This window comes from Necator americanus, chromosome V (genome assembly GCF_031761385.1).
Source record: "Necator americanus strain Aroian chromosome V, whole genome shotgun sequence".
Lineage (NCBI taxonomy): Eukaryota > Metazoa > Nematoda > Chromadorea > Rhabditida > Ancylostomatidae > Necator > Necator americanus.
The window spans coordinates 25,329,373-25,353,858 of record NC_087375.1 but is presented as its reverse complement, the minus strand read 5'-3'; the positions used below and the strand labels follow the sequence as shown (position 1 = coordinate 25,353,858).

The window sequence follows — 24,486 nt, the reverse complement described above, 5'->3', positions numbered from 1 at the left end:
GGTGCACTATTTGTGTATGCGAATAAATAAATAAATAAACAAATAAATAATCCCCTGCTGAGCTGTAGCTTTCTACCCATATTTATTCACAGCTGACATTTCTTGTTCTCTAGTCCTACAGAAGCTCTTTAACGAAAACAAAATTCTTTTATGTCCACAAAGACAAGACTGATTGTGAAACTAAAATCGTTTTGCGTGACTGACGTTCCAGAAGATTATCTGAGTATTTTTTTTCGAAGGCAAATTATTTTTTTATTAATTAATTAATAATTATTTAATAATTAATTGATAATTAATCCAATTTTCTTTTTTCTGTTCTTTTGAAGCAGTTTTATATCCACAAAAGAATGCTCACATTATCGAATGCGAAAAGTTTTGAAAGTTATTTTAGTTTTAAGCTATTTAAAAGTTAGAAAATTTTTAAGTAAATTTCAATGTCACTAGAAAGATTAATAGTTGGGCCTATCGTTCAGGTGAATGTGAATCGCATTCTCTCGATGGACGTCTGACAATCGGATGCTAAGTCGACATATTAATTACCCATCGCACCGGATTCATTGCCTCATAGAAGGTTTTCAAATTGGTCCACACCAATGTCCCGAACGTCGCTGTTTATTTTATCAAACAGTTCATGATTCAGGGGATTAATTGATGCAGCGATTAATTGCTTGGTCGACCACCCACGATATTTTATTGGGTGCAAACAATCTGTCATTGGCGAAAAGAGGTCACAAAGAAGTTTCAATTTCAAGGAGCTATCCCACAGATGAACATTGTGTCTAGTGCAGGGATATGCGCTTCAAAACAGCATGTCACGATAAAATATTGTTGTTGTTTAAGCAGAAGTGAATCCGCTGCAGGTACACTAAGAATTTCTAAATATCTAATGGTGCGGTTCGAAGCCCGAATTGACTTTCTTATGAAAAGTTTTTCGTCTGTATGCTCACTATAAGACACCTAACAACGACAAGGTAACTTCAATTCCCAGTAAAGAAAGTAGTAGTGGTATTTGTCTGCTATTTCGTAGAAGTGATCTTTTAAACTATTATTCAATTCATTGGTTTGCTGTTCTACATCAACGTTTCAACATTTAAAAAGAAGAGTCGGTCATAACTAGGGATTATAACAAACATAACTGGCTAACTTCATAAAACGGCTTTTTACTGTAGTAAGGATAGTAGTAGTTCCACATTCCATGGATGCTTCATTAGAAGGTGGTAACCAGTTCCCGGCATAACTTTGACTTTGGTGGTTCACCATATCTTTAGGTAATAATTAAGAACTGAAGTCAAGGTTGTTTAGAGAAAATGCCACTTGAAACTGGATTCACTCTTAGAAAACAAATAAATTTTGAAGAAACATCTTCGCAGTACAAAATAGAAGGAAAAACCTAGAACAGTGGAAATAACAATAGGCCAATGGTTGCGTTAAAAGGAGTTGTCACAACACACAACGGACGAAGTATGCCAGTGAAACTATTTGAAAACCTAAAATTTGCATATTTTAAAATTGCAATAAGAATCAGGTCATCTATTCATCCTTGAACCATAAATTAAAATAACAAAAAAAAAATTATATACAATACAGCGCACAACGAACTCGGAATCTGTAATTATAATTTAGACAGGAAATATCCTGCATATTTCGAAAGGTGTAGGAAAAAAAGAAATGTGTTTTCTTGCTTTACCAGCAAGGTTTGGTTAGGCTTTTATCATTTCCTGACGTTTCAACAGTCTCGTTTTTATCTCCTCGAGTTTTCTATTACTCATCAAGCATACCTCATCAAACTCCTCCTATCTCCTGGCAAAGCCCTGATATCCAACTATTCAAATTAATGTGTACTACTTTCTTAAGCTGAACCAAGATTGTTATTGATCTTTATTCTGGCTAACGTTTCGGCGTCGTCGCCTTCTTCAGAGCCTGGAAAAATCAAAGACACGTGTAATCTACTCCCTCAAACGCCTCGTCATCCAACAAGATATGATTTAGCAAACAGATTATTTAAAAGCAACGTCAGAAAAGCAGACCAGCGCTCACCTTGATAGCCACGAAATCGTGATGTTAGCGGACCACCAGTTGTGAGAGTTGCGCCGCTAGTATTAACTAGTAACGATGCCCCCGCCTCTGACCCCGTAGGTCAAAACCCGCAAAGGTTCTGATATGGCGCCAGCTCGTTGGTCACAGCGATGCATTCTTCTTTACGATTCATGATAGGACTTTTGGCCGTGATATAAAATATAAATATTTTTTTATATCACGGCCAAAAGTCCTATCATGAATCGTAAAGAAGAATGCATCGCTGTGACCAACGAGCTGGCGCCATATCAGAACCTTGCGGGTTTTGACCTACGGGGTCAGAGGCGGGGGCATCGTTACTAGTTAATACTAGCGGCGCAACTCTCACAACTGGTGGTCCGCTAACATCACGATTTCGTGGCTATCAAGGTGAGCGCTGGTCTGCTTTTCTGACGTTGCTTTTAAATAATCTGTTTGCTAAATCATATCTTGTTGGATGACGAGGCGTTTGAGGGAGTAGATTACACGTGTCTTTGATTTTTCCAGGCTCTGAAGAAGGCGACGACGCCGAAACGTTAGCCAGAATAAAGATCAATAACAATCTTGGTTCAGCTTAAGAAAGTAGTACACAATCAAACTCTACGATGCCAAGATTCAAAGAAGGTCGAACTTGGAACTTATTCAAATTAAGGAAACCAATCTCAAAAAGTCTCACCGACAAGCGCGGCAAGTGAATCACCTTGTCAATTTGAGAGTACGTCATTAGATACATCAAAATAGTCAGGAGATCCGAATATTCGCTCTATATGATAAGATATATTCAACAGGTAAAAATAGTAAACAGTGCAAATGTAATTACGAATCTATATGAACAATGTAATTGATTAATGCAAATTGGAAGTGATCAGGCTAAGATAGAACAAAAGCAAACTAAAGTGAAGTCACAGGCCTCTAATTGCACCGTGCCTCAACTTTAACTGCTAGTGGTTTGCGACCAGAAAATAAATAATTCAAAAATAAATAAGTTACAGATTATGATTTGGAGATGATTACAGAACATTTCAACTGCACTTGCGCTTTACTGTATTATTTAATAGGAAAATAAATAAAACAAATAAAATAAACAAATAAATAAATAACCAAATAACGACAGGATTTTCCATAAATGGAAAAATACGATCTTCAAGGATACCGTGCAGAGAAATGTGATTTTAGAAAAATCGGTTTTAGAAACGAAGCAATCAACCCCATTAGAAATCAGCTAAACCAAACCATATACCAGCAGAAACTTTCCACATAGCTGAAGACCTTTCACATCCGCACTACAATACTATGCATGAATATTGAAAAGCAGACGGTTATTGAAGGTGCGGCACTTGCGGCTACCGTCTCTCGTTTAGTACTTCCATAAAAATAAAGATTTCTTTAAAATCTTAACACAGATAGATTCGACTCGTTGAGATCTATTTAAACATGTGCACCATGTTAAGCGAACAGCCTTTAATTTTACGCCAATAACTGAGTTTTCGCGGTGTTACACCATGTTTGATTTCTCACTGACTTCCTAGAGCCCGGTCTTTTTTCGCTCCTGGTATGTCGAGCTATGCAGGACTATGAGGACCCCACTGGCATACACATGATATCACAAACTCATAAAACGATAAAAAGATGACTGTTTATTGAACTATTCAATATCAATCTAAATAGAAGTTTACATAATCCAAATACAATGCTCTGCATGAACATTGAAAAACCGATGGTGAGTGATGGTGCGGCACGTCTACATAAATGTTGCCTTTCCAACATTGCAGTTGCCAATGGTGCAATAGGCCAGCCTTTGTTGAGATGCGAAAATAGCCGGGCCGCGAAGTCTGATAGAAAAAAAGAAGATCTTGAATAGCTTTGAAAACGATATCATTCAACTCGAAATGTTGTGGCGAACTCGATTTTTGTAAATCAATTAGCATAGTATTGAAACAGTTGTATAAAATTTAATAGTGAGCTTCATATTCTTCCTTTCTATGGAAAGTTATGAAAAAAAGATGTTATAAGAGAGCGTGATAATCTATACAGAAGAAAACAAACCTTATAAACTAATGTACATTACACTGTTTTAAGCGCTGCTCTTGGGTTCTGAAATCTGATAGAAAAATAGCTTTGGAAACGATGTCATTCAATTCGAAATGCTGTGTCGAACTCGATTTTTGTAAGCCAAGGAGCATAGTATTGAAGTTGCATAAAATTTAATAGTAAGCTTCATACTCTTCCTTTTTATGGAATGTTATGAAAAGAAGGTGTTATAATAGAGCGAGAAAATCTATTAAGTGAAAACAAACCTTACAAACTAATGTACATTATCTGTTCTAAGAGTTTTGGTTAGGTTATTTCGATTTGAACTCTGTTCTGGTGATTAACGGAGGTGCAAATAGAGATGAAATAAAAGGAAAAAGACGAAAAGTGGAATTTTCTAACTTTGCGATACTTTAGTGTACGAGCGAGGTTCGTCTGTCTATATGCAATACAATTCTCGCAAAATTTATGAATAATTGTGCTCAGCTTTTTATTTTATAGGCTGTTTTGACATCTTCTTTCCTTGCAACAAACGTTCAAAGTAAGGACGAACCGCTATTTTATACAACAATTAAAATGATTAAAAATGACGCAAAAATGGCTAGAAAATAACAAATCAACAATTTCAAGTACTCGCCTACGACGCCCTCTTGCTGTTCCGACCAAATGCGAAAGTTTGAGTCTCTGAACACTTTTCCAATTATAACCGTAGGCTATGTTAGGTTCTAATTATGCTTTTTGGCGCATATTTGGCGTCATTTTGCTCCTTTCTCAACAAGATCGTATCGGTTTTCGTATAGATCTCTAAGAGAAGAATCTAATGATGTATGGGTTTTCCTGAAAGTTCCCTTTTTTGAGCAGTTATGAGCAAGCGACGGTGGCCGACGGTGCCGCACCGTCACTCACCGTCGGTTTTTCAATGTTCATGCATAGTATTGTAAATATTGGTAATTGGAACACGAATAATTGAGATTACTGATATTATTGCTCAAAATTGTCAGCTTCAAAATCGCTTTCCATTTGACGCCATACTAAGATATTTCCTCCACACCACTTGACAACTCTACGTAAACGCGTTTTAATGCTAGCTACATATTTTTTACAAGTCTCCAGCGTTAAGTTTTCCAAATGTTCAAGAATAGAATTCGAATGTTGTACGAGTGCCGCGACGTATACATACAAAAGAACGTAATAACACCTTATTTTGAAGTTTAGGAAAGTGGGATGAAATCAAATAAAGTATAGTAAGTAAAATACGTGTGAAATAATAAAATAATGCTAGTCACCTAATATAGGCCTTCATATTACACCATACTAGTTCAATAAGGTTTGAATCTAGGGATTCAGCAGGCCAGTTCAGTAGCTGGATATTCTATTCTCGAAATTTTTGGCAAGTAGAGGAACTAGTATGAACGGAAGCATCTTATCTTATAGATATATCTATAAGATATCCATATCTTATAGGAGGCGAGCAAATCCTTGAGATAGAGGAAAACATGAGATATTCGACTTTTTACTTTGTCTGATCGCTATACCTCGATAGCGACTTGACTGAAAGGGGAGACAAAGTCGCTCTATTATACTGCTGTAATACTCGCTATTCATGCTTGTTTTCCTCGGAGATATTGCAGTTTTTGTTGCTCCTTTGCATGAGATCGTTCGCTACGCGTGTACTTTGCCAGGGTATTTTTTTTTTTTGCGATTACGAAGTATCGAGTATCACCGCCACAAATTCGGGTGTATATCCTTTTTTTGTGTTTAGAGGAGCACTCCTCAAAATCACGAATGACGGTCCTGACTGCATGATAAGTTACTGCTTCAACTATCTGTAAACGACTGAATTGCTACCATATAACAAAGTGATGAAAAGTTTCTTTCAAAAAAGTCACCTTTGACTGCTGCAGTAATAAACTTTACAGGTTTTCCCTGACGGCATAGAGAGCAAATGATATGCTGGTAATCCAAAGTGTACGAATTGTTAGTAATTATCTATGACCTACATATTTATCCATGTTTATGTGACCTTTCGCCTAAGGCGTAGGCTAAAGGACGCGAATACGCTTAAAAGTTAAAGGTGCGAAGTAGTCCTAGTTAATAACTGATATTCCCTGAATGCAGTTTGCTATCGTATTCTTTCGCCAATCCGAAACCGCTTGCGTAGTCTCACGGTCACATTTGGATGGTGAATTCAAAGTAAATGGCGCGGTCAAATCTCGTTGGGAAGGCCGATGGTATTTGGCAAAGGTAATATAATCGTACTCTTGTTCGCACTGACATTGCGAACGTTTATCCTTGTCCACTATTTCTCAGTGATTTGAAAATTGGTATTTTAGCTTCTGCTGTTTTTTTTCTGATTCATTAGGAAGCAGTAAAATCGGCTAAAATTTTCATCTTCACGTGATTTTTCACAGATTCTGTTTGAAAAATCGAAAGTCGACTTGGTGGCCACAGCTGGTAATATTGTCGAAGAAAATTTTGGTATTAGCAGATCGCAAAGCGGTTCACCCATTCAAACAAAAAGATTGGGAGATCAGTAGCTTAGAGCACTCACTTTAAATTTGTGTTCTACCTTTACTCTTGGTGTTTCAGTTTAGTGGTTCTCCGGAAATATTGGCTATGAAGCGATTTAGAAAAGAAGTGATTGCAAGGGTGAATGGTCTTCAAAACAGAATGCTCGCACCATCTTTTGAATTTGATACGCGGTCGCAGTTGCAGTCATCAAAAGTGGAAGTGCGCGAGCTGAAAGAGCTTCTCCGTAATGTATTTATTAGATTACCGCCACCACCGATAATAGGTACTCTCTACTTACTCTGCAATATCCTACTAGAAAATGCAGAATTTTTTTGAGAGAAACTACGGTACGATTTTATGTCTCAAAAAAAGTTGAGATGTTAAAAAGGCAGAAAGGGGGAAACAAGAATTTGTTCACGTTGGCTCTCGAGAATGAAGTTTACGTGGATTTGAAAATAGATCTGGTGCTCCCCCTTGATAGGCGCACGCGCTGCGACGGAGTTGAATTGCTTGTTTATGTTATGTTTATGCAGCAGCGTGCTATTGACGGCTTCGCGTCAACAGATCTAAGTTCAAATGGATTAAGCAGTAACAGTGGAAGAAGCAGAGATGTTCCTTAATCAGAGAGATCCAAGACAACCTTTGATATGTATGGGTTTGACATATTTTGCTATCCTTAGTTTTCTGATTTTAAGCAATATTTATTTGGATTATGTAAACTTCTATTTAGATTGATATTGAATAGTTCAATAAACGTCATTACAGTCATCTTATTATCGTTCTATGAGTTTGTGATATCATGTGCATGCCATTGGGGTCCTCATAGTCCTGCATAGCTCGACATGCGTAACCCAAATGGGAAGCGCTATGCTTTCGCAGAGGAGCGAAAAAGACCCGGCTTTAGGAAGTCAGTGAAAAATCAAACATGGTGTAACACCGCGAAAACTCAGTTATTGAAGTAAAACTAAAGGCTGAAAAAGATTTTAGTTATCACCGTGTTAATAGGCACACAAAAATCGGAGAAAATCAGTGCGACATCAGGCACTACGAGAGAAAAATAGAACCTACCTACTTTGATGCTCGTAGCGTTAAAAATACGTGCGTATACAGAGTTTGTTTGAATATAAAACAATATTATATTTTATCTATTTTCTTCCATCTATCTATTTTATAAAAATAAACTTGAAAAAGTTGTGTTTGTGAGCTCTTCAAGGTTCAATTTATGCTCATAGTTGACAACAAAGGATTTTTTCTGCTGTGGTTGGCAACTTGTGGACTTTGAAGAATTATACCTCACCATGTGAGACCAGCAGAAAAGCTTATCTTTTGTCGAAATGTGTGTTGTGCTAAGCAGTATTCTAGGGACATATCCAGATTCTATCATTCATTCTTTGCTTTAAAGTTGTTGGAATTCAGCAGAAGACCAAAAACCCATTTTGAAACACTGACTAATATTTTTGAAATAATTCGAACGAAAGATTTAATTTGGTATGAACTCATTCTTCTTTCTAGAAATGACAAAACATAACATTGTTTATCACCTAAAAATAAATTTCCTCCTCGAAAACTGTTGCAATTACCCCTAAGTAGTTTATATGGCTGAGATTTTGATGTTTTCAAGCATTACTGCGCACGTCTCTTAGATTCGTTTCACATGGTGCGCATATTTAAATAGATCTTAACGAGTCGAATCTATTTGTGTTAAGATTTTGAAGAAATCTTTGTTCTTATGGAAGTACTGGACGGGAGACGGTAGACGCAGGTGCCGCACCTTCAATCACCGTCTGCTTTTCAGTGTTCATGCATAGCATCGAAGATCACTTCATTTCCAAAGCAGATGACCGCCAGTCTGATTCCTGCGCACCTTCCGCATGTGTGTTTTGTCGCAGCGATCATCAAGCAGAAAAACCAGGTCTTTGTAGTAGGCCAATTTAAAATTCTTCGAAGTGTGTTCTGGGCGACTTTCACATGGCTCAAATATAAAGTTGCCAATCTGAGCGAAAAAAAAATGGCAACAGAAATATTTGCATGGAATGATTTTAATATACTCACACTACTATCCGATAGTATACTCGCACTAAAAAAATATCTCACACTTGTCACTGAAAAGCGCTTTTCGTTCCTAAACGTTACAAAAACAACATTAGCATCTTGGCTGCGAAACCTATTCTACAACACCGATAAGACACCACAAAATATGAAGGTAAAGCAGAAAAACGTTAGCATGAATCTCTTAGCCAAACCATGTTTGGTTTAGAGTTCTCGTGAAATCGATTGAGCGAAGATAAATCGTGATTTATTTGATCTGAATTAGTTACATGAGCTTCTTTTTGTACGCCTTGCTCAAAGTGTTTGAATTTCAAAGATTTCAGCAGCATTTAAATTCCAGTTTATTTCATTAATTTTGTGTATGCGCTGGTAATTTTGTCCAGATTTTCTGCTTCCAAATGACGATATCCGGAGTACACTTTCAACCATTTTTCATTGTAGTTGTCTCTGCAGTATTTATCGAACTCACGTCTACACTAATACTGTTAGACAAAACGATCAAAACGAAAAAATTCGAAATATTCTAGCCATTCGCGGTCGTCAACAAAGTTAGATGTGGAACTTCCTTGCACAGAATAGTTAGATAATAGCAGGTGCATGAGGTCTGCTCCCAAGAGGAGCACCGGGCATCGGTGGCCAAAACCCGATTACGACTGTTCGCATCCCGAGCAGCGGCCTAGCCTCCCCGGATAACAGCAGTTGTTACCATCATCACATGCGCCACAAGATGGTTACATGGCAAAACCTATGTACAAGAACAATATAAATGGAATGCATCATACGACACAACGGGAATGACTAGATGATTTCGTGACAGATCGATTTCGGATTGGGGCCCGCAATTCAAAACTGGGACGCGCGCAAAAGGTGTCGAAATGGAGTTGGAACCCAGAACGCTGATTGCCGGTCTGCTTAGTACAAATATGGCCTAGCAGTGCGAGAGCTATTCCAAGGGGGTACCCGCGGTGATGTTTCTCTCGTTGTCCCGGCTGGAAAAGTAAAGCGGACACGCAGACGAAAGCGCAGACACAGTAACAGAACACAATAGTACAACTGGTGTTGAATATTATTAACAGGAACTTTTGCAAGGCAACGAAGAAGTGAGTTATACGCGCAAATTATTAATGGGTGTGATATTCCTCGGACATCTTGTCACCCGATCTTGATCCATGATCTTGGTACGAATCATGAAATCGGTCATATTTACAATATCGTTTAAGAACAAAAAAAAATCATTCTCAATATCATTCACTTTCGAGGATGTGTTGCGTTGAGTAGGTCTTCGAAGAAGTCAAACAAAACATCTTAAAACATAAGAATAGTCCCACCGGTAAAAAATGGCAGCAAATAGTGTCATGAGTGATGGAAGAGATAACAATAGTGGAAAACTGAAAATAGAATAGTTGATTACACCAGGAAACGTTAATATGAAAGAAAGGCCTTGCGGAAAATTTTGCCGTTTGAAAATTCGGCTGTGCTTTTAGAAAATGAGCCATTCGAAATGTGAAACACCCGGAGTTTCGAGTGTTGGACTGTTTTTCTTGTTTTTGTTCCTGTTTTTGTTTCTTTTCTTTTTTTTTTCTGATTTCCATGACTTTATCGTACAATGCTGATGAATTAATGTCACCTTCAGCCAACAAAGTGGAGAGCTATGTTAGCTTTAGGGTGGCTAAAAATGTGAACAAGGTATTTCAGGCTGTGTTCACTTGAAAGGTTAGTACCGGATCGCTGTTTATCAGTCTTAGGGACGCAAATGGATTACATGCATAGATGAATCACTCTGTGAATTAACGTTATGAAAAATTTGGAATATTTCTCAACTGGTCTTTAGAGGCAGCATACCACGAATCTGAGGTGGTGCGGATTTCATGTGGAGTATCCGTATACGGGGTCGTAGGTTATGGAGACGAGTTGATTCCGCTCATCTCTCCCTGCATCACTGCAAACAGCCGCCTCCAGAATGCTGTTTTGTACGGCGGCATCTATTGCAACGCTCCACCCCTTGCGCCGCCTCCTCCCTGCGATCCGTCGAAAATCATTTGGGAGTGCCCCGATAGGCAGAAAGGGACGCTACGCGTGCAAGGGTGGCGCGCTTCAATAGAAAGCATCGTACAAAACAGCATTCAGGGGCCGAGTGCTTGCAGTGGCTCAGGAAGAGATGAGCGGAACCACCCCGGTCTGCATAATCTACGACCCCGTATACTCCACCTGAAATCCGTACCACCCCAGATTCGTGGTATGCTGCCTTTAAAAGAAACTAGAAGGGACAGAAATAACAAATTCTGCTCTCACATAGAAAAAAATCTACCTCAACAACTGTGAAAAATGTGGAATTTTGGACGAAATTCACTGTGTGCGTCGTTATTAAGTAACTCTTAGAGCCTAATTTGTACTAGTTTTATCCTTATCTCCAGCATGTAGATGTCTTTTTTTTTACTTAGCAACACAGTCGAAGTTGCTTTTTGAGTGGTAACATGAGAATTCATCATTGTTGGATGAATTTTCATGTTACCACTCAAAAAAAAAACAACTTCGGCTGTTTTCATTACCATCATTATCATCATTTCCCTTATACTCTTTGACGTGGAATGCAAAACCATCATTTCTGTAAGGAATTGGTCATTGACGGTTTCAACAAAATAAAGTGCTACGGCGTAACTAAGCCATCCGTCAACCATGTTCGTTGCGCTCTCGACTCTAACAATGTCATTAGAAACATTTATTTGTGCGTTGAGATAGGAGAATCAGTATTCATTTGGGGTTCTTCGTATAAGTCTTATGTATTGCGATTGAATTTGTTGAGTATTCGGAAACACTCGTGCATTTTGAACTGTGTTGATATTATGATGCAACAGTCATTGACGTATCTGCAATAATACATTATTGCTGTGCGCGGGAACACAAGTGTTTCAAATCTGAAGAGTTGGAAAAGTTGTGCTCTCGTGAAAGGATTTCCATGAACCAGATCGCGTGCAGTTTGTGGAGTGGCGCTGTGTAAATGTATGAGGTGACACCATCATTGCCAGTGAGCAGCTAAAATAGCAGATGCACGAGCAGCACAGGAAATCTTCGGAGCTGAGTTCTGCTGGAGACTAGCTGGAAGCAAAGATGTGTAGTTTTCAATGGTGGCCAGGCCGTTGTTTATGGTGAAGCCAATTGGGTGGACGTCCAGTTGTGAAAAAAGATCGCCTGAAAACATTCCTTTTCCATAATGGAACACCGATTACACCACAAAGCGAGAATGACTGATATCGGCTAGAAGCTTCTAAAACCATCCTAACAAAAATTTGGGAAAAAGATGAATTCAGGCATGAGACACATGTAAGTATTTTGAGGTGTAACGGAACTATTAAGTCAAACAAACAAACAAACATTTGCAGGTGTACTTGTGGATGTTTGTCTATGTTGTCCCTAAACGAATGTCACCGAGATGTTTTATAGTTATTTTCAAGATACTGATGAAGCACTTTTATTTGATAATGGAGCCAAACATCAAAGGCGATGCCTTTAGCTGTCTTCATGAATTGGTTTCACTTCTAAGAAAAAGGAAAGTTTTAGCAATCGCCTGTGCAAAGTGCCGCCTAAAGTTAGTTGGTCGGAAACAGGATGGGTCTCTTCACTTTTTCTCTATTTGACGACTCCTTGCACGGTCTATTCCAAATTGCAAACTGTTTGGCCTAGAATAGCCATATTAGATGCAAACGTGGAAAAAAGAAACATCAAAATCAACTGTGATGATCATCCTTATCTTCTTCGGCTTTTACTCATTTACTTTTATTATATGTCTTTGAAATTTCCTAATAGGTTCTTCCAAATTTTCACACGATAAGACCCAAATTACATATAGCTCTTGAATTTAGTAGTTCAAAAGCACCGACGAGATGAAATTTGCTTTTGTCGGATGGAGTGCGACCGAAAAAGCTAGAAGCGAACATTAAGCATTAACATTACCTCCGCAAGTATTATATTATGTATGAACGTGACTTTCCAACGTTTTGCCAATTCCCAGCAGAATTTAAAGCTACTGCGTGAAAGTTTCGTCAGAGAAACGTGGATTTCTACTACGAAATTCTACTTTCTGATAGAGCACCCAACATTTGGAGCATTTTCTTTGCAGTTTCCAGGTATATGATGACCAGTTTCTGCTCTGCTAATAAACCTGAATTTTAGGATGAAGTAAACCAGTCATTTTGGAGACAAATCAGTACGATTAAAACAAATGATTGATTGGCAGTGGAAGGACTTTAATGTCTTCCTGATCAAAGCATACTTAAACACTCCATATTTCGTTTCATGCTACTTCATTTTCTAAGAGAGATGGAACTGAACTCTTTCAGTTTTACAGCATAATCTATTTTTAATCTCAGTAATTGTCAGGATTGTCTTAACGTCTATGGGAGTGGATTTGCAGAGTGTGTGTCAAAAATGTTTGACCTATAAGTGCGTCAATAAACTCTCTGAGTGTTATCATGAGATCTTCTCGATAATTCTTTTGCATTTTTTCGAGTTTTCTGATTGTAAATACCTTCTTTTCATTGTTTTAAGAAAATCATCGATGATCAACTGGAAATTGTGAACAGATTGATTCCTACTGTTTTGAATGTATTCATTTTCAGAAGAACAACAAGATGAAGTTGACTGCTTTGGTTAGTCCTTTTGTGCGTCTCGAACTTTGCACTTGCCGGTTCCGTAAATTTGTAAACGAAGAACTCCAATAACCAATTTTTTAAAATTCTGTTACGTTTCTAGAGTTTTACCTGTAAAAATCAGTAATTTAGATTGTCCTATTGGTTAAGCTACTATCTGGCAACGCCCAACATGGCCCATGTCAGTACAACAGCTAATCTATTTTGTAATTATTTGGACAATATTAATAATCTTGTCCAGCTTAATCCCGTCTCTACCGTATTCTTTAGCCCCACCGGCTCCTTTTGTAAACGAAAACCCTTCTGGAGTTGGAGAAGCTCTCCCACCTGCTCCACCACCTTCAGATTGCAGCGGCGTACAGTGTCCTAATGGAACAAAATGTAAAATGATTGAAGAGCCATGCAATCAGCTTCCATGCCTGGAGCCTCTTCCGGAATGTGTACGGGAAAGTGTGTTAATGTTATACGTTCCTTTCTTCCTTGTTAAAGTTAAGGAGCTGAAGATACCTCGATTTATAAATTATGTGTCTGTAAAAAACATTTAAAAAGTTGGAAACGGTAAGAATAGGGTGGATCTGACGAACTTTCAAACAGTGTTTTGAGAAGTCCCCTTTGTCGTCTTGTAAGTCAAATACGAAGCCAGCACATAAGTGCCTCATTCCACTTCCCAGATCCAGTTGGATCAAAGAAAGATGACTTCACAAAATATTTATGGCGTGTCTTCGTGATACTATGCAATTTTAAGAAGTTTGGTAGGACTATTCAGCACCGGAACTTCCTTCGCCGACAGTCTCTATACAACAGCCACACATTATGAGGTCGAAATCGCAGAGTTCTGTTATGACCACCACAACGACGCGGTCACCATCTACTTTTCGGAAAACTACTACTCATTGTAGGTGAAATGCTGCGTAAAATGTTTGTGGTTTCCTCTTGCTTTTTTGCTACTCTTCATAGCGTGTAAACGGGTGACTAAAATTTTAGGATTTTTACAGTGGTCCGCTCCAAACTTTATCTCATTTAAACACTCACATTCGAGCCACTAACTATGGTAGCAACAATTTCCTAATTGCCTAGTTTATTCTACTATTCTATTTTCGCAACAAATTTTGCACAGGAGAGCAAATAGACCTTATTACCAACTAATTCTTTTGGCTGTGCGTTTGTAGAAAAACCTCCTCTTTTTCAATATTTTCGGAAAGAAAGTGAACTTTCTTTAAAACTAGGAAGGAATAATGCAGTGTTGCTTATAGAAGGTAGTTGTTGTGCGGCAAATGAACGCGATTTGCAAAATCTTTTCAATTTTATGGACTAGCTCTCTCTCTTTTACTGATTTGTTCTCTTGAAAAGGGAAATTAAGGAAAGAAGGGGAGAAGCTTGAACCTCTTTATCGAAATCCCTAAAGCCAAATGTGAGGAACGGCAGGAGAGAGCCACTTCATAGAAATGCTCCATATTCCACATGAAATCTCCTATTTTCACGAAACTTTTCTCAATGAACATTTTTTATTCTGTTTGAATTCAGCTACGGCGGCAGAAACAGCCTCTTCTTCTACAAAATGTGCTGGCGTCAAATGTGCAGAGGGAAAGGTTTGTAGAATCGTAGACATCCAGTGCAAGGCGCAAGATTGTCCGAGATCACAGCCAATGTGCATCAATAAGGCGCCACCACTGCTGAGATGTCCAAAAAATGAGTCGTGGAGTGACTGTTCGACGAAATGCGAACCCAGTTGCGAGATAAGAATACCGGTGAGCAGATGTCAAAATTCCTCCTGATAATTTGAAGCAGAAGCTACCTCTTGGTAGAAATCAGTCTCAAAGGAACTATTTCTTACCAAAATACAGCATATTTGCACTGTAATGCGGCTATGTTTTGCTTCTTTTGTTGCTATCTTTTTCTCTAGCGTTAAAGTCTATGAATATGCGCCAATAGGTCATTGCACCACAATTAAATTTATGATCATTCAGAGAGCTAAGACCCTTTGTTCTCGTTCTTTCGAAATGAGCTCTTCTCCAATAGCGTCTCAAAAGTTGAATCTATCAGGATCAGTCATGTACGCGGAATCGGAAACGTTGATTGTAGATCAACTGTAGATCAATCATTCTCAACGCATTCTGCAGTACCTTGACCTCTTGGGTCAAGTTTCAATTGTTGTAGTTTATTTTTATGAATGCATTTTATTCAATTCTAGAGCAGTAGTAGCTTTTTCATATTCCAGAAATGCGATCGACAATGTGGTGAACCAAAATGTCAATGCAATCCAGGGTTTCTCAGGCACCATTCTGGAACATGCGTTTCTTCTGGCGAGTGCTAGACAAGTGATTAGAGTGTGACAACAATATTTTTTATTTTTGGCATGTTGAAGCAGATATTTAAATAAAGAATGATTTAATCAACCTTGTTCAGCAAAAAAGGTGACAAAACAGCAAAACTAAAAGCATGTTAGGAAAAAGATGTTGTTTTTCTTGTCATCCTGCTCATCATCTCAGGCATAGCATACAGATAATCCCATTTCTAGATGAAATCTCCTCTTGTAACGTTGCAGACACTTCGGATGATGACCTGTGCAATGGGCCATATATTTAATATGAAAGGAACTTCATTTCTAGTACAATATCCCGACCTAGTAATATTCGCAAAAAGTTGACATTGTCACTCTCGTTAGCGAAATCAGGGGCTAATTTGTCTCATACGTAATTTGGTGAAGTTCTGTACTGTAGGTTCTGTAGGTTTGTTACATGCTGCCATATGGCATTCTATTAGCAGCATACAACAGGAAGCAATGTGTTGACCTTGGTTGAGTGGTTGTGAGCGCGTTTGTCACGCGAAGGTGGTCGGGTTCAATTCCGGCAGCGGTACTTGTGATGCTGACGTTAGTCAGTTCTGCTACTGAGTGTGAGTGAGGACAACATACCAATTTCTGAAGTACCATTGAAGTATTTTTGCAACGTGAACGATTTTCACACGTTTCTATTTTTCATACCAGTAAATCGTATACGCGAATCTGTGAAGGAACTGAATGTTGCATCGTTCCTCATTAAATTTACAGATCTGAGAATCTTTTCACAGCAAAGCTTTCGTTTTGATCGATTCTCATCTTGACACTGGAATTCGAAAACGGAGGAAACTGTTCAATGAGTTCCAAGAGAACGAGGTTTTGAGTGTAATGAATCACGATCGAAGTTCTAAAAGTAACGTTTAAAAAAAGCTAACGTCACTTCTGTCCACATCATTTTCTTGTGTATTGTCCTCAACGTGAAATAATGTTGTTAATGCGAAGGAAAGTACTTGTTTAACGCCCACTTTACTCGAACACAGTAGGGATGTAAAAAAATTTAACACTATCAGTAGTCTTCATGCGTAACAACTCTTCACCTTCTAACAGCTAGTAACAACCAAAAACTTTTTTTACTTCCATTCCTGACTTTCTCCATGGATATTCTGGGAAAAGAAAGACATTTATTCAATGGTGAAACTTTTACGTCCTGAATAAAACTAAAAATAATATAAAAACAGAAACATGAAGCTGGATTGACGTTTCTTTGAGAAAATGTTTTAGAATGTCCTAAAGTACTGGAGTGCAACCCAAACCTATCCTTACAATGTTCATCCACCTAACCTTCCCACGTTTTTTTTGGCGTTTGGCGTTTTTGAGGGATCATTTTTGGGAGGATCTTGTCCCAACTACACGCTTTACTCTAGTCACAGTCGTTGTTAATTGTCAGCGGTCTATTTCTGCGTGAGCTACAACTTGATGGATTACTAATGAGTCCCTCTCAAGCAGAGGTCGTGTGGTATTCATCATACGTGTCTCCCTTCTGCACTGTATCGCCGAGAATCAAAGGAAAGTTTTGAATCCGACATTCCCACGAATAAACGGCAACCTAGACCAGATATTTCTCATGATTCTTCCACTTTTATTGGATGTCGCTGAGCATTGAATGTGAACTGAACTACTGTTCCCGAATAGAAGTTTTCATGACGTCCCGTGACCATTAATCTTATTCATTGTAAGAAGCGATTGACGTTTAATGTCCTAAGCCAGGTTTATCGCTAAACAGAAAAAAAAACCTGTTAAGATTACGATTTGTAAAGTGACTTGAATGGAAAACGCCGGATTCGTCTTTTTAGGAGTTCATAAGGACCAACGAGTTCTCTTTCTTATAACTAAACTTCTAACTTCGAGAGAATCTTTGTATCTTGAATTTCAATCCGGAAATTCGCTTACAACTGTAGACTCTTTGAAACATACAAGAATAAGTGGGTAACACTCCTTTTGACCTAAATTATATGGAGTACATATAATCCGACACAGAATTCAGAATACATATGAGCACGTTAAGTTCAATGAGGATAAGACCCATCTGAGTGAGACTGGCAGGGGATACTCCGGGAATAAACAATTGTCTGCAAATTGCAATAGTTGCATAAAAGAGAGAATTTTGGCGAAAAAGGACGGAGGCAGAGAAGAAGATGAAGCTGCTTGAAAACTAAAAAAAATATGGGAATATGTAGGAATGAATAGCTGTTTCCCTAGTATTCTGGAAAACTTCACTCTCTCATGTAGGACTACTGACATCTGCTCAACGGCAATATGTATGTTAAGAGATACCTGATAAATATCTGTGTTTGGGAATTACTTCACAAATTTCCAGGAGCCCAACTGAAGTTTAATAATCTATGGACTTTTCTACACCCTTGAAGTCGCCTATTCACGTACTAGCTATTTGATTTTGTGATTGTGCAAAAAAGAAAAAAAAAAGACAAAAGGTAAAAGTGCAGAGCGTTGATCGATCCCTATAGGGAATCCGCTAGCCGTTTCACTTTAAGTCAGAACCGTTTGGGGTTCATCAAGAACAGAAATTTATAGCCGTTTTCTAGAGCCTTACAATGACATGCCAAGGTATCAGGTCAGTGTTTTTATCATTCCAGATAAGACTGGCATTAATTCTTCGACCTCAGAGAGATGAAAGTCTTGGTTGACACTAGAGCGGTTTCGCGCCAACGATCGATCGTGCGATCACAGCGGAACCTCCAACCGAATGCGTAACACCCGCCCTAGCAAAGAAGGAGACTATACAAAAAATCAATGAAGATCGAGTATTGTGGTCCCCTAATTGTTTCAAAGAAGATTTTTTTTTATAGATTCTTCCAGCAAATTCTCGTAGCAGCGAGCAATCAGCAGTGCTCGCACACTATGCCGACTGTACTAGGTTGATGGTTGACGTGTCTAAAAATTTATCAGGGCTACGTTGGTCGAGCAGTAGGCTGTGAATATAACTCTAGAGCATGATAATATGCTTGAAACATCTTCATATGAATAGCTAAGGCATATTACATGTATGCACGTCGATCCTCCAATCCTCCTCTGCATATTTCTGTTCCTAAGAGAAAGAAAAAAAGTTAACAGTCCTCAGAGGCGAAATTGATAGGATCACCAATATTGAAAACTTCGAAAGATGATTTTTTTCTGCCGACGTGATCAGAAAACAGCTGTTTGAAGTAGAAGGGAAAGAAGAGCAGAAGATTAGTTATTTTTCTTTGAAAAAACAAATGGAACTTGTGCAATACGATCAAATTGGTGGATATTTTTTCCTTTTTCAAGGCAGTTGTGCGAGTTCATCCATAACTCTGACACAAGAAACTCTGCTTAAAGAACCCATGGATTATTCTGTACATTCCTACTAAAATTAATTAGCTCAAGCACATGTTGTAATCTTACATAAATTTGTTGACACATTTATGTTCTCTGACGGTTATTAGCGCAGAAGGGACGAGAGTTGCACAAAAGTAAAAACAAACTGGGCGATTTTTATCTCCGTTTTCCGAGCTGGACTAAAATTCTTTTTGCTATTCGCTGAGTTATGTCATCGCCACAAGATGACAAACGGTTGCCTGAACTGAGAATGTGGATTTTAAGTGAACTAACAGCAATTACTAGAAAGGGAAGTTTACGAAAGGCCTTAGAATAAGAGCAAAGTAATAGAGAAGGGTTTCAGTACAGTTTAGAAAACGGGAAGTCGTACAGAGCGTTTGGCTAAGGAAGAGTAGAGCAAGATCAATTAGCTTATTGATTCAAAACATAAAGAAAAATTAAATCAGCATAAAAAGCCAAAACATTATCTTGTAGAGAAAGAAATGTTCCATCAAATGTTTCGTAAGGCTAAACTCCTTTTTTTCTGGGCGCGAACTTTAACTTGAAAAAAATACGCTGTAACTTATGCACCAACCTGATAACACAGAATAGATGATGGATAAATTTTCTGGCTATTGTAGGAAAAATTAGGAAAACTTGATCTCATTAAAAATGTAGTAGAATATCTGTTTTTGAATCGCAACAAGCTTTTTTCCCCCCGAGATGTTATAGGAACTGGGACCGAGGAAAGATGTGCACACAGTGTTTTATGAATTGTCTGTGAACTTGAAGAGCTTGTGCTAGACATACGAATAATCATGTCTAAGAAATTACTTCTAAAAAATTAAATGGAGGATAGAATTTTGAGTATCCTTCAGAAAATTAGAAATTAAATTACAAAAAAATAGGAATGGTGAAAGCACAATTATTCAAAGTTGGGATTTTGCTTTCATATTTTTAGTTTCACATGACTATCCCTCAAAACCTGAAGGAATAGTGGAAATGTTGTTGGGACCCCAGTCTAAGCAGATGATACAGGTTTTGTCGAGTAACATAGAATAACTGAATTTCTTCGTTTAAATAAAATATTCCGCAACCTTTTCAACCCATCGATTCATTTCCGGATTACCATAGTTGTTAGAAGGAAACTCTCAATCACAAAGTTGGGCAGCATTTAAGAAATTTTATCTTATCATGCAGTTTTCGAGCAGGCTTCAATGTTTAGAGTGGTTTGCGTATGCTTCGAGGAGCACAAGAAGTGTTGTTTGGAATTTTGTTCGGTTTATTCATAGTGTCATTGCGTAGATGAAAATTGATTGACTTCTCACTAACCAGAGCTTTCACTTGACGTCGGAGAAGTGATAGTGATCGGGATATCGCATAAATGCGGACGTGGTAACCAGTTAATGCAAGGACAAAGGCGGGTGACATGGGTCAGGCTGATCGTGGTGGCGGCTACAAAAGGCGCTCGATAGGCGCTGCATCTTGTCCCGGTACCCTCAGTGATGAGCGTTTCGAAAGCGACAGCGGGTGCGCTGTGCCTCTCTACATTCACTTTACTCATATCCCTCTATGCCATCTATAATATTTATACGGATGTTCGCGGTATTTGGATGCAGCTCGATGAGCAGATGGTAGAGTTCAAGGTATGTTCTGTCTCTCCCGCTTCCTCCGAAATGTGATGAACATTTAGTCTAAGATACCGGCTTCTAGGTGCAAACTGATGATATCTGGACGCAAATGCTCGGACTTGGTGCTGCCACCCCAGCAACTCGTCAGAGACGTCAAGGCAAGGACCAGTACGGAGCCTACGAAGCGCAAGGAGTTAACGCTGGACCAGTTTGTGGTGAGCTTTCCAGTCACTTTTGTCAGATCCGAAGCTGAGACAACATAACGCGTTCCTGAGTAACCCATTCTTATAGATATAAGCTGACATTTCTGCGTTGTTTTTTCTTCTTTTGAATCAGGTGAGAAGTGTGACAGATGCAAACTGTCATTTCACTGTTGGATGTAAGCGCACTGAGTAGCAAATAAAAGTCAACTCAACCTTACCCCTGCTTACCATACCCTTGCTGACTTATCTATAGGGTTTGACGTTTGATTGACTAACCCTATGAATCTCTTATAGTCTTCTACCTATTCTAATCGCCTTTCTCAAAACTAAAATTTGGAAATTTTTCCCATAGTTCTTGGCTAGTTGTATTTGTTACATATGTTTCGCTGTTTTCCCAGGAAAAGCGTCTCATAAATTATCGGAACTTCGGCTAACCGCCTCCTGTAACGTACGATCGTGACAAAAAATGAATCAGTTCGGGTGGTCCGGACCATATTTCAAGATTTTACGACCATTTCGTATTCTTATCGCCTCCCCATCCTGACTTCGATCGTCGTATGGTGCATTTGACATAAAAGTGCAATAGATGATACGATTACGTCTAGTAGATTCTCTAGCAGAGAGGTGAGCCAAGGAAAACTAGGTCGATACATTAGGAAAAAAATGAATGAAAATGGATCTAGCAGCAATTAGGGTTTTTTAAAGTGAATATAAAGGTAGTATTCAAGATAGATGTGCTAGCTTATTACAAATTCAACAGTTAAATTAAGTTAAGTTAAGTTAACAGAAAATGTTATTTAAGGGCGTATTACTCGTGTTCATGTTCTCCCGAAGCGAAATATGGCTACATATACTCTTTCCTCGAGCACGAAAAGTCCGTCTCGATTAATTTCCTTTCGAAAACTTTATTTTCTCAAAAGAGCCGAACTCTTCATAGAAAAAGTATGAAGGATGAGTTCTTTTTTATAGCGACGCAGACGCACTTGTGTAGATATCGATTATCAAACAGCGATTGCACTTTGTAAAGGTGTGATGATGCATATACCTCCGCATGATATACTTATCTTACCTGTTTAGGATAAATATCAAATTAGTTGGAAAAAAAGAGAAGGATAATAATAAAAAATCCTCACGGCATATGATTAACAGCTACGCCTAGATGACACAACCGTGTCACTTTTCTCTTACCTATTATTTGGTAAGCAGCGTCCTGATTACTGTGCATGTGAGGATGAGCGGTAGTGAAAAATTTTCGAGCGTCTCCATTGTATTGTAAAAAGAGACTAAAAAAAAAAAGAAAAACAAAAGTAACCTAAGTGGGTCTTTCGCAAAAAATCTTGCTATCAATCGTTGCGAAACGCTACTCAGGCCTTCCTTTTCTTGTTTTGTTACCAAATAACTTTCTAATGTCACGTCCATGAGCACCTTCTTCTTTTTCTTAGTTTTTGCATTGAAAAAAAAACCTTAGGAAACCTGTAAACGTCATCCTACTTATTTCGTTCTATCAAAAAGCACATTTCAACTTTTATCGCTTACGCGCAAAGAACTTCGCTATACATGCTGTGGGTAGTTGTGCTTTTGCGTATAACATTGCGTGCACGTGCACGAAACGGAAATTATATCAAGTTAGTGTTTGCTAATGTAAAGAAAAAGAAAATTGGAGTGCTGCAGAACTTATAAAATTCTCCTTTTTTTCTACAAAGATATTCAAGATTACTGATCCCAACGGGATTCAATTGAGGTAAACATTACGGTGATATTGATGAAATTATTATTTTTTGTTTGTCTTTAACCCTATTGTACTCTTTCAACATTTTTTTAGTTGAAAGTAAATAGGAAAAGTCTGACAGCATGTCAAATTGCGCACCGGTGGTGGTAGCGGTACACGTGCGTATGTTCTGTACGCACAAAGCACATCGTCACCAGATTGGCAAATATTTGTTTGAAATAAAACGAAGCCGAGACGGTTGGTGGTGTGGGCGGTCTAGGTTCATATGCATCCATAATATCTTTGACGGTTTTATCATTGTGGCTAAACGTTCGTTGCAGTATCACTGGTGAAGGTATGGTTTATTTAACTAGTTAATGTTATGAAGCTACTAGAAAATTTCTGCACTTCTTTTACTGAACTGATACAAAGAACAATAGCTTTGAATATCTTCGACTTTTTTTAGAGAGATTCAATGCAAAGAAAATTCTCTTTTCGCTTCACTTGCATGAAAAACATCTGCAAACTTTTAGGAGCTTGTACTTATTTTGTTTCATCCTCATCTTAAACGACAGTACTTGTTGTGACATTATACCAATCGTTCTTGAATCCTTTATTTTTGCTTTTGGTATAACTTCCTCGCTGTTTTTCTCACTTTTTAGTACTTCTCTTTCGCATACTGTTTGTTCGTAAAGATCTAGCTAAAAACAAATACTGCTAACCCAAGCAACATCACTTTCTCTGTAGCTGACTTCGTCCTTTTTTTCGTCTTCGCTGTTTACTTACTGCTTCAATATCATGTTACAACAAATCTGAACTGGTAACAAAGCCACATGCCATCAAAAGTCTGTGTGCTGTGGCTCGACCTTTGAATCAGAAAGAATGTTATGCAGGTTTACAGGATAGCACTCTCACCTATATCCAAGATTTCAGCTTGCTTCCAAAGCAGCGCAAGTGGTAGTCGTGGCGGAGGCGGAGGAAGTGGTGGTAGTGGAGGAAGTGGTAGCAGTTCAGCTAGCTTCGAGGACGAATACGGCACCGGTGGATGTCCACGTGGCCCAGCTGGACCACAAGGCTCTCCTGGTTTGGACGGTGTACCTGGTCACGACGGCATAGATGGCTTCCCGGTACGATCGACTCATCTTCTGATTTATTGACGTGAAAGTCACAAGTAGTTTACGTTTTAGGGTGAGGACGCTGACGATTGGCAGAACGCGCCGTTCAATGGCTGCGTCCAATGTCCTCCGGGAAAGCCGGGTGCGGCGGGCGAGCGCGGTAAACCGGTGCGAATTCTGTAACTTTGGGATAAGTAATACAGTAATATTGGTTCTTATAATTACAGGGCGTCCGCGGTATGCGCGGCCAGAGAGGGACGCCGGGAATGCCGGGCAACGACGGAAACCCAGGCAGCCCCGGAGAAATGGGACCACCAGGACCGCCAGGTGAGGATGGACATCCCGGACCCAACGGAGAAAAGGTGTGACATGTCTTCCAATACTTCTTCTATTTTTATACCCTCTTATATTTCCTCTAAAATAATTCCACTTATTGCCCAGGGCCAAGACGCTGAGCAGGTTGTCCCTCGCAAAGGACCACGTGGACCAACAGGAGAGAGCGGTGAACCGGGCCCTGTCGGCGACCCTGGAAAAGAAGGTCCAGTCGGGGAGGCTGGCCCACCAGGACCGGATGGCACGCCTGGGTTCCAAGGTGCGGGTGGGCGCCCGGGCGAAGAAGGATCGCAAGGACAAGCAGGAAACGTGGGCGCCGACGCTACATACTGCCCCTGCCCCCCGAGAGACCAAAAGAAGGTAAAGAAGCGCCTTTTTTTATAAAATCATTACCAACACAGCATAGCAAAGTGAAGTTGTTCCTTAATTTCTAGCAGGAACAATTCTCAGCGCCAGCTTCTCAAGGAGCGGCAGCTCCCGCCTCCGAGTATTCTGCGGGGACAGGAGGATACACTGGAGGAGTCGGACACGCTGCTTCTCACTATGGACGGTAAACGGCGATCGCAAGA

General features: G+C 39.1%; 3 protein-coding genes across 5 annotated transcripts; 2 read left to right on the top strand and 1 right to left on the bottom strand.

Moving 5' to 3' along the window:
* Positions 1-1,390: 1,390 nt before the first annotated feature.
* RB195_015143 (uncharacterized protein) lies at positions 1,391-2,209 on the bottom strand (the record flags this gene model as incomplete). The annotated part of the gene is made up of 5 exons (XM_064205716.1): positions 1,391-1,487; positions 1,779-1,811; positions 1,893-1,920; positions 2,038-2,093; positions 2,145-2,209. The coding sequence occupies 5 exons, from the start codon at positions 2,207-2,209 to the stop codon at positions 1,391-1,393; spliced, it is 279 nt and encodes a 92-aa protein (XP_064061597.1).
* Positions 2,210-13,274: 11,065 nt separating this feature from the next.
* RB195_015142 (uncharacterized protein) lies at positions 13,275-15,606 on the top strand (the record flags this gene model as incomplete). Of its 3 annotated transcripts, XM_064205714.1 has the most annotated exons (7): positions 13,275-13,292; positions 13,425-13,473; positions 13,563-13,742; positions 14,059-14,187; positions 14,817-14,881; positions 14,936-15,040; positions 15,511-15,606. In XM_064205714.1, 7 exons carry the CDS (start codon positions 13,275-13,277, stop codon positions 15,604-15,606), a joined length of 642 nt encoding a protein of 213 aa, XP_064061595.1. The 3 variants fall into 3 exon arrangements, with proteins under 3 accessions (XP_064061595.1, XP_064061594.1, XP_064061596.1); XM_064205715.1 differs by lacking the exon at positions 14,059-14,187; XM_064205713.1 differs by having other exon boundaries at positions 14,817-15,040.
* A 4,826-nt stretch (positions 15,607-20,432) lies between these two features.
* Positions 20,433-24,471, top strand: RB195_015141 (uncharacterized protein; the record flags this gene model as incomplete). Its single annotated transcript, XM_013448443.2, has 7 exons — positions 20,433-20,573; positions 20,641-20,773; positions 23,403-23,596; positions 23,657-23,752; positions 23,812-23,946; positions 24,026-24,277; positions 24,352-24,471. The coding sequence occupies 7 exons, from the start codon at positions 20,433-20,435 to the stop codon at positions 24,469-24,471; spliced, it is 1,071 nt and encodes a 356-aa protein (XP_013303897.2).
* Between the last annotated feature and the right edge of the window lie 15 nt (positions 24,472-24,486).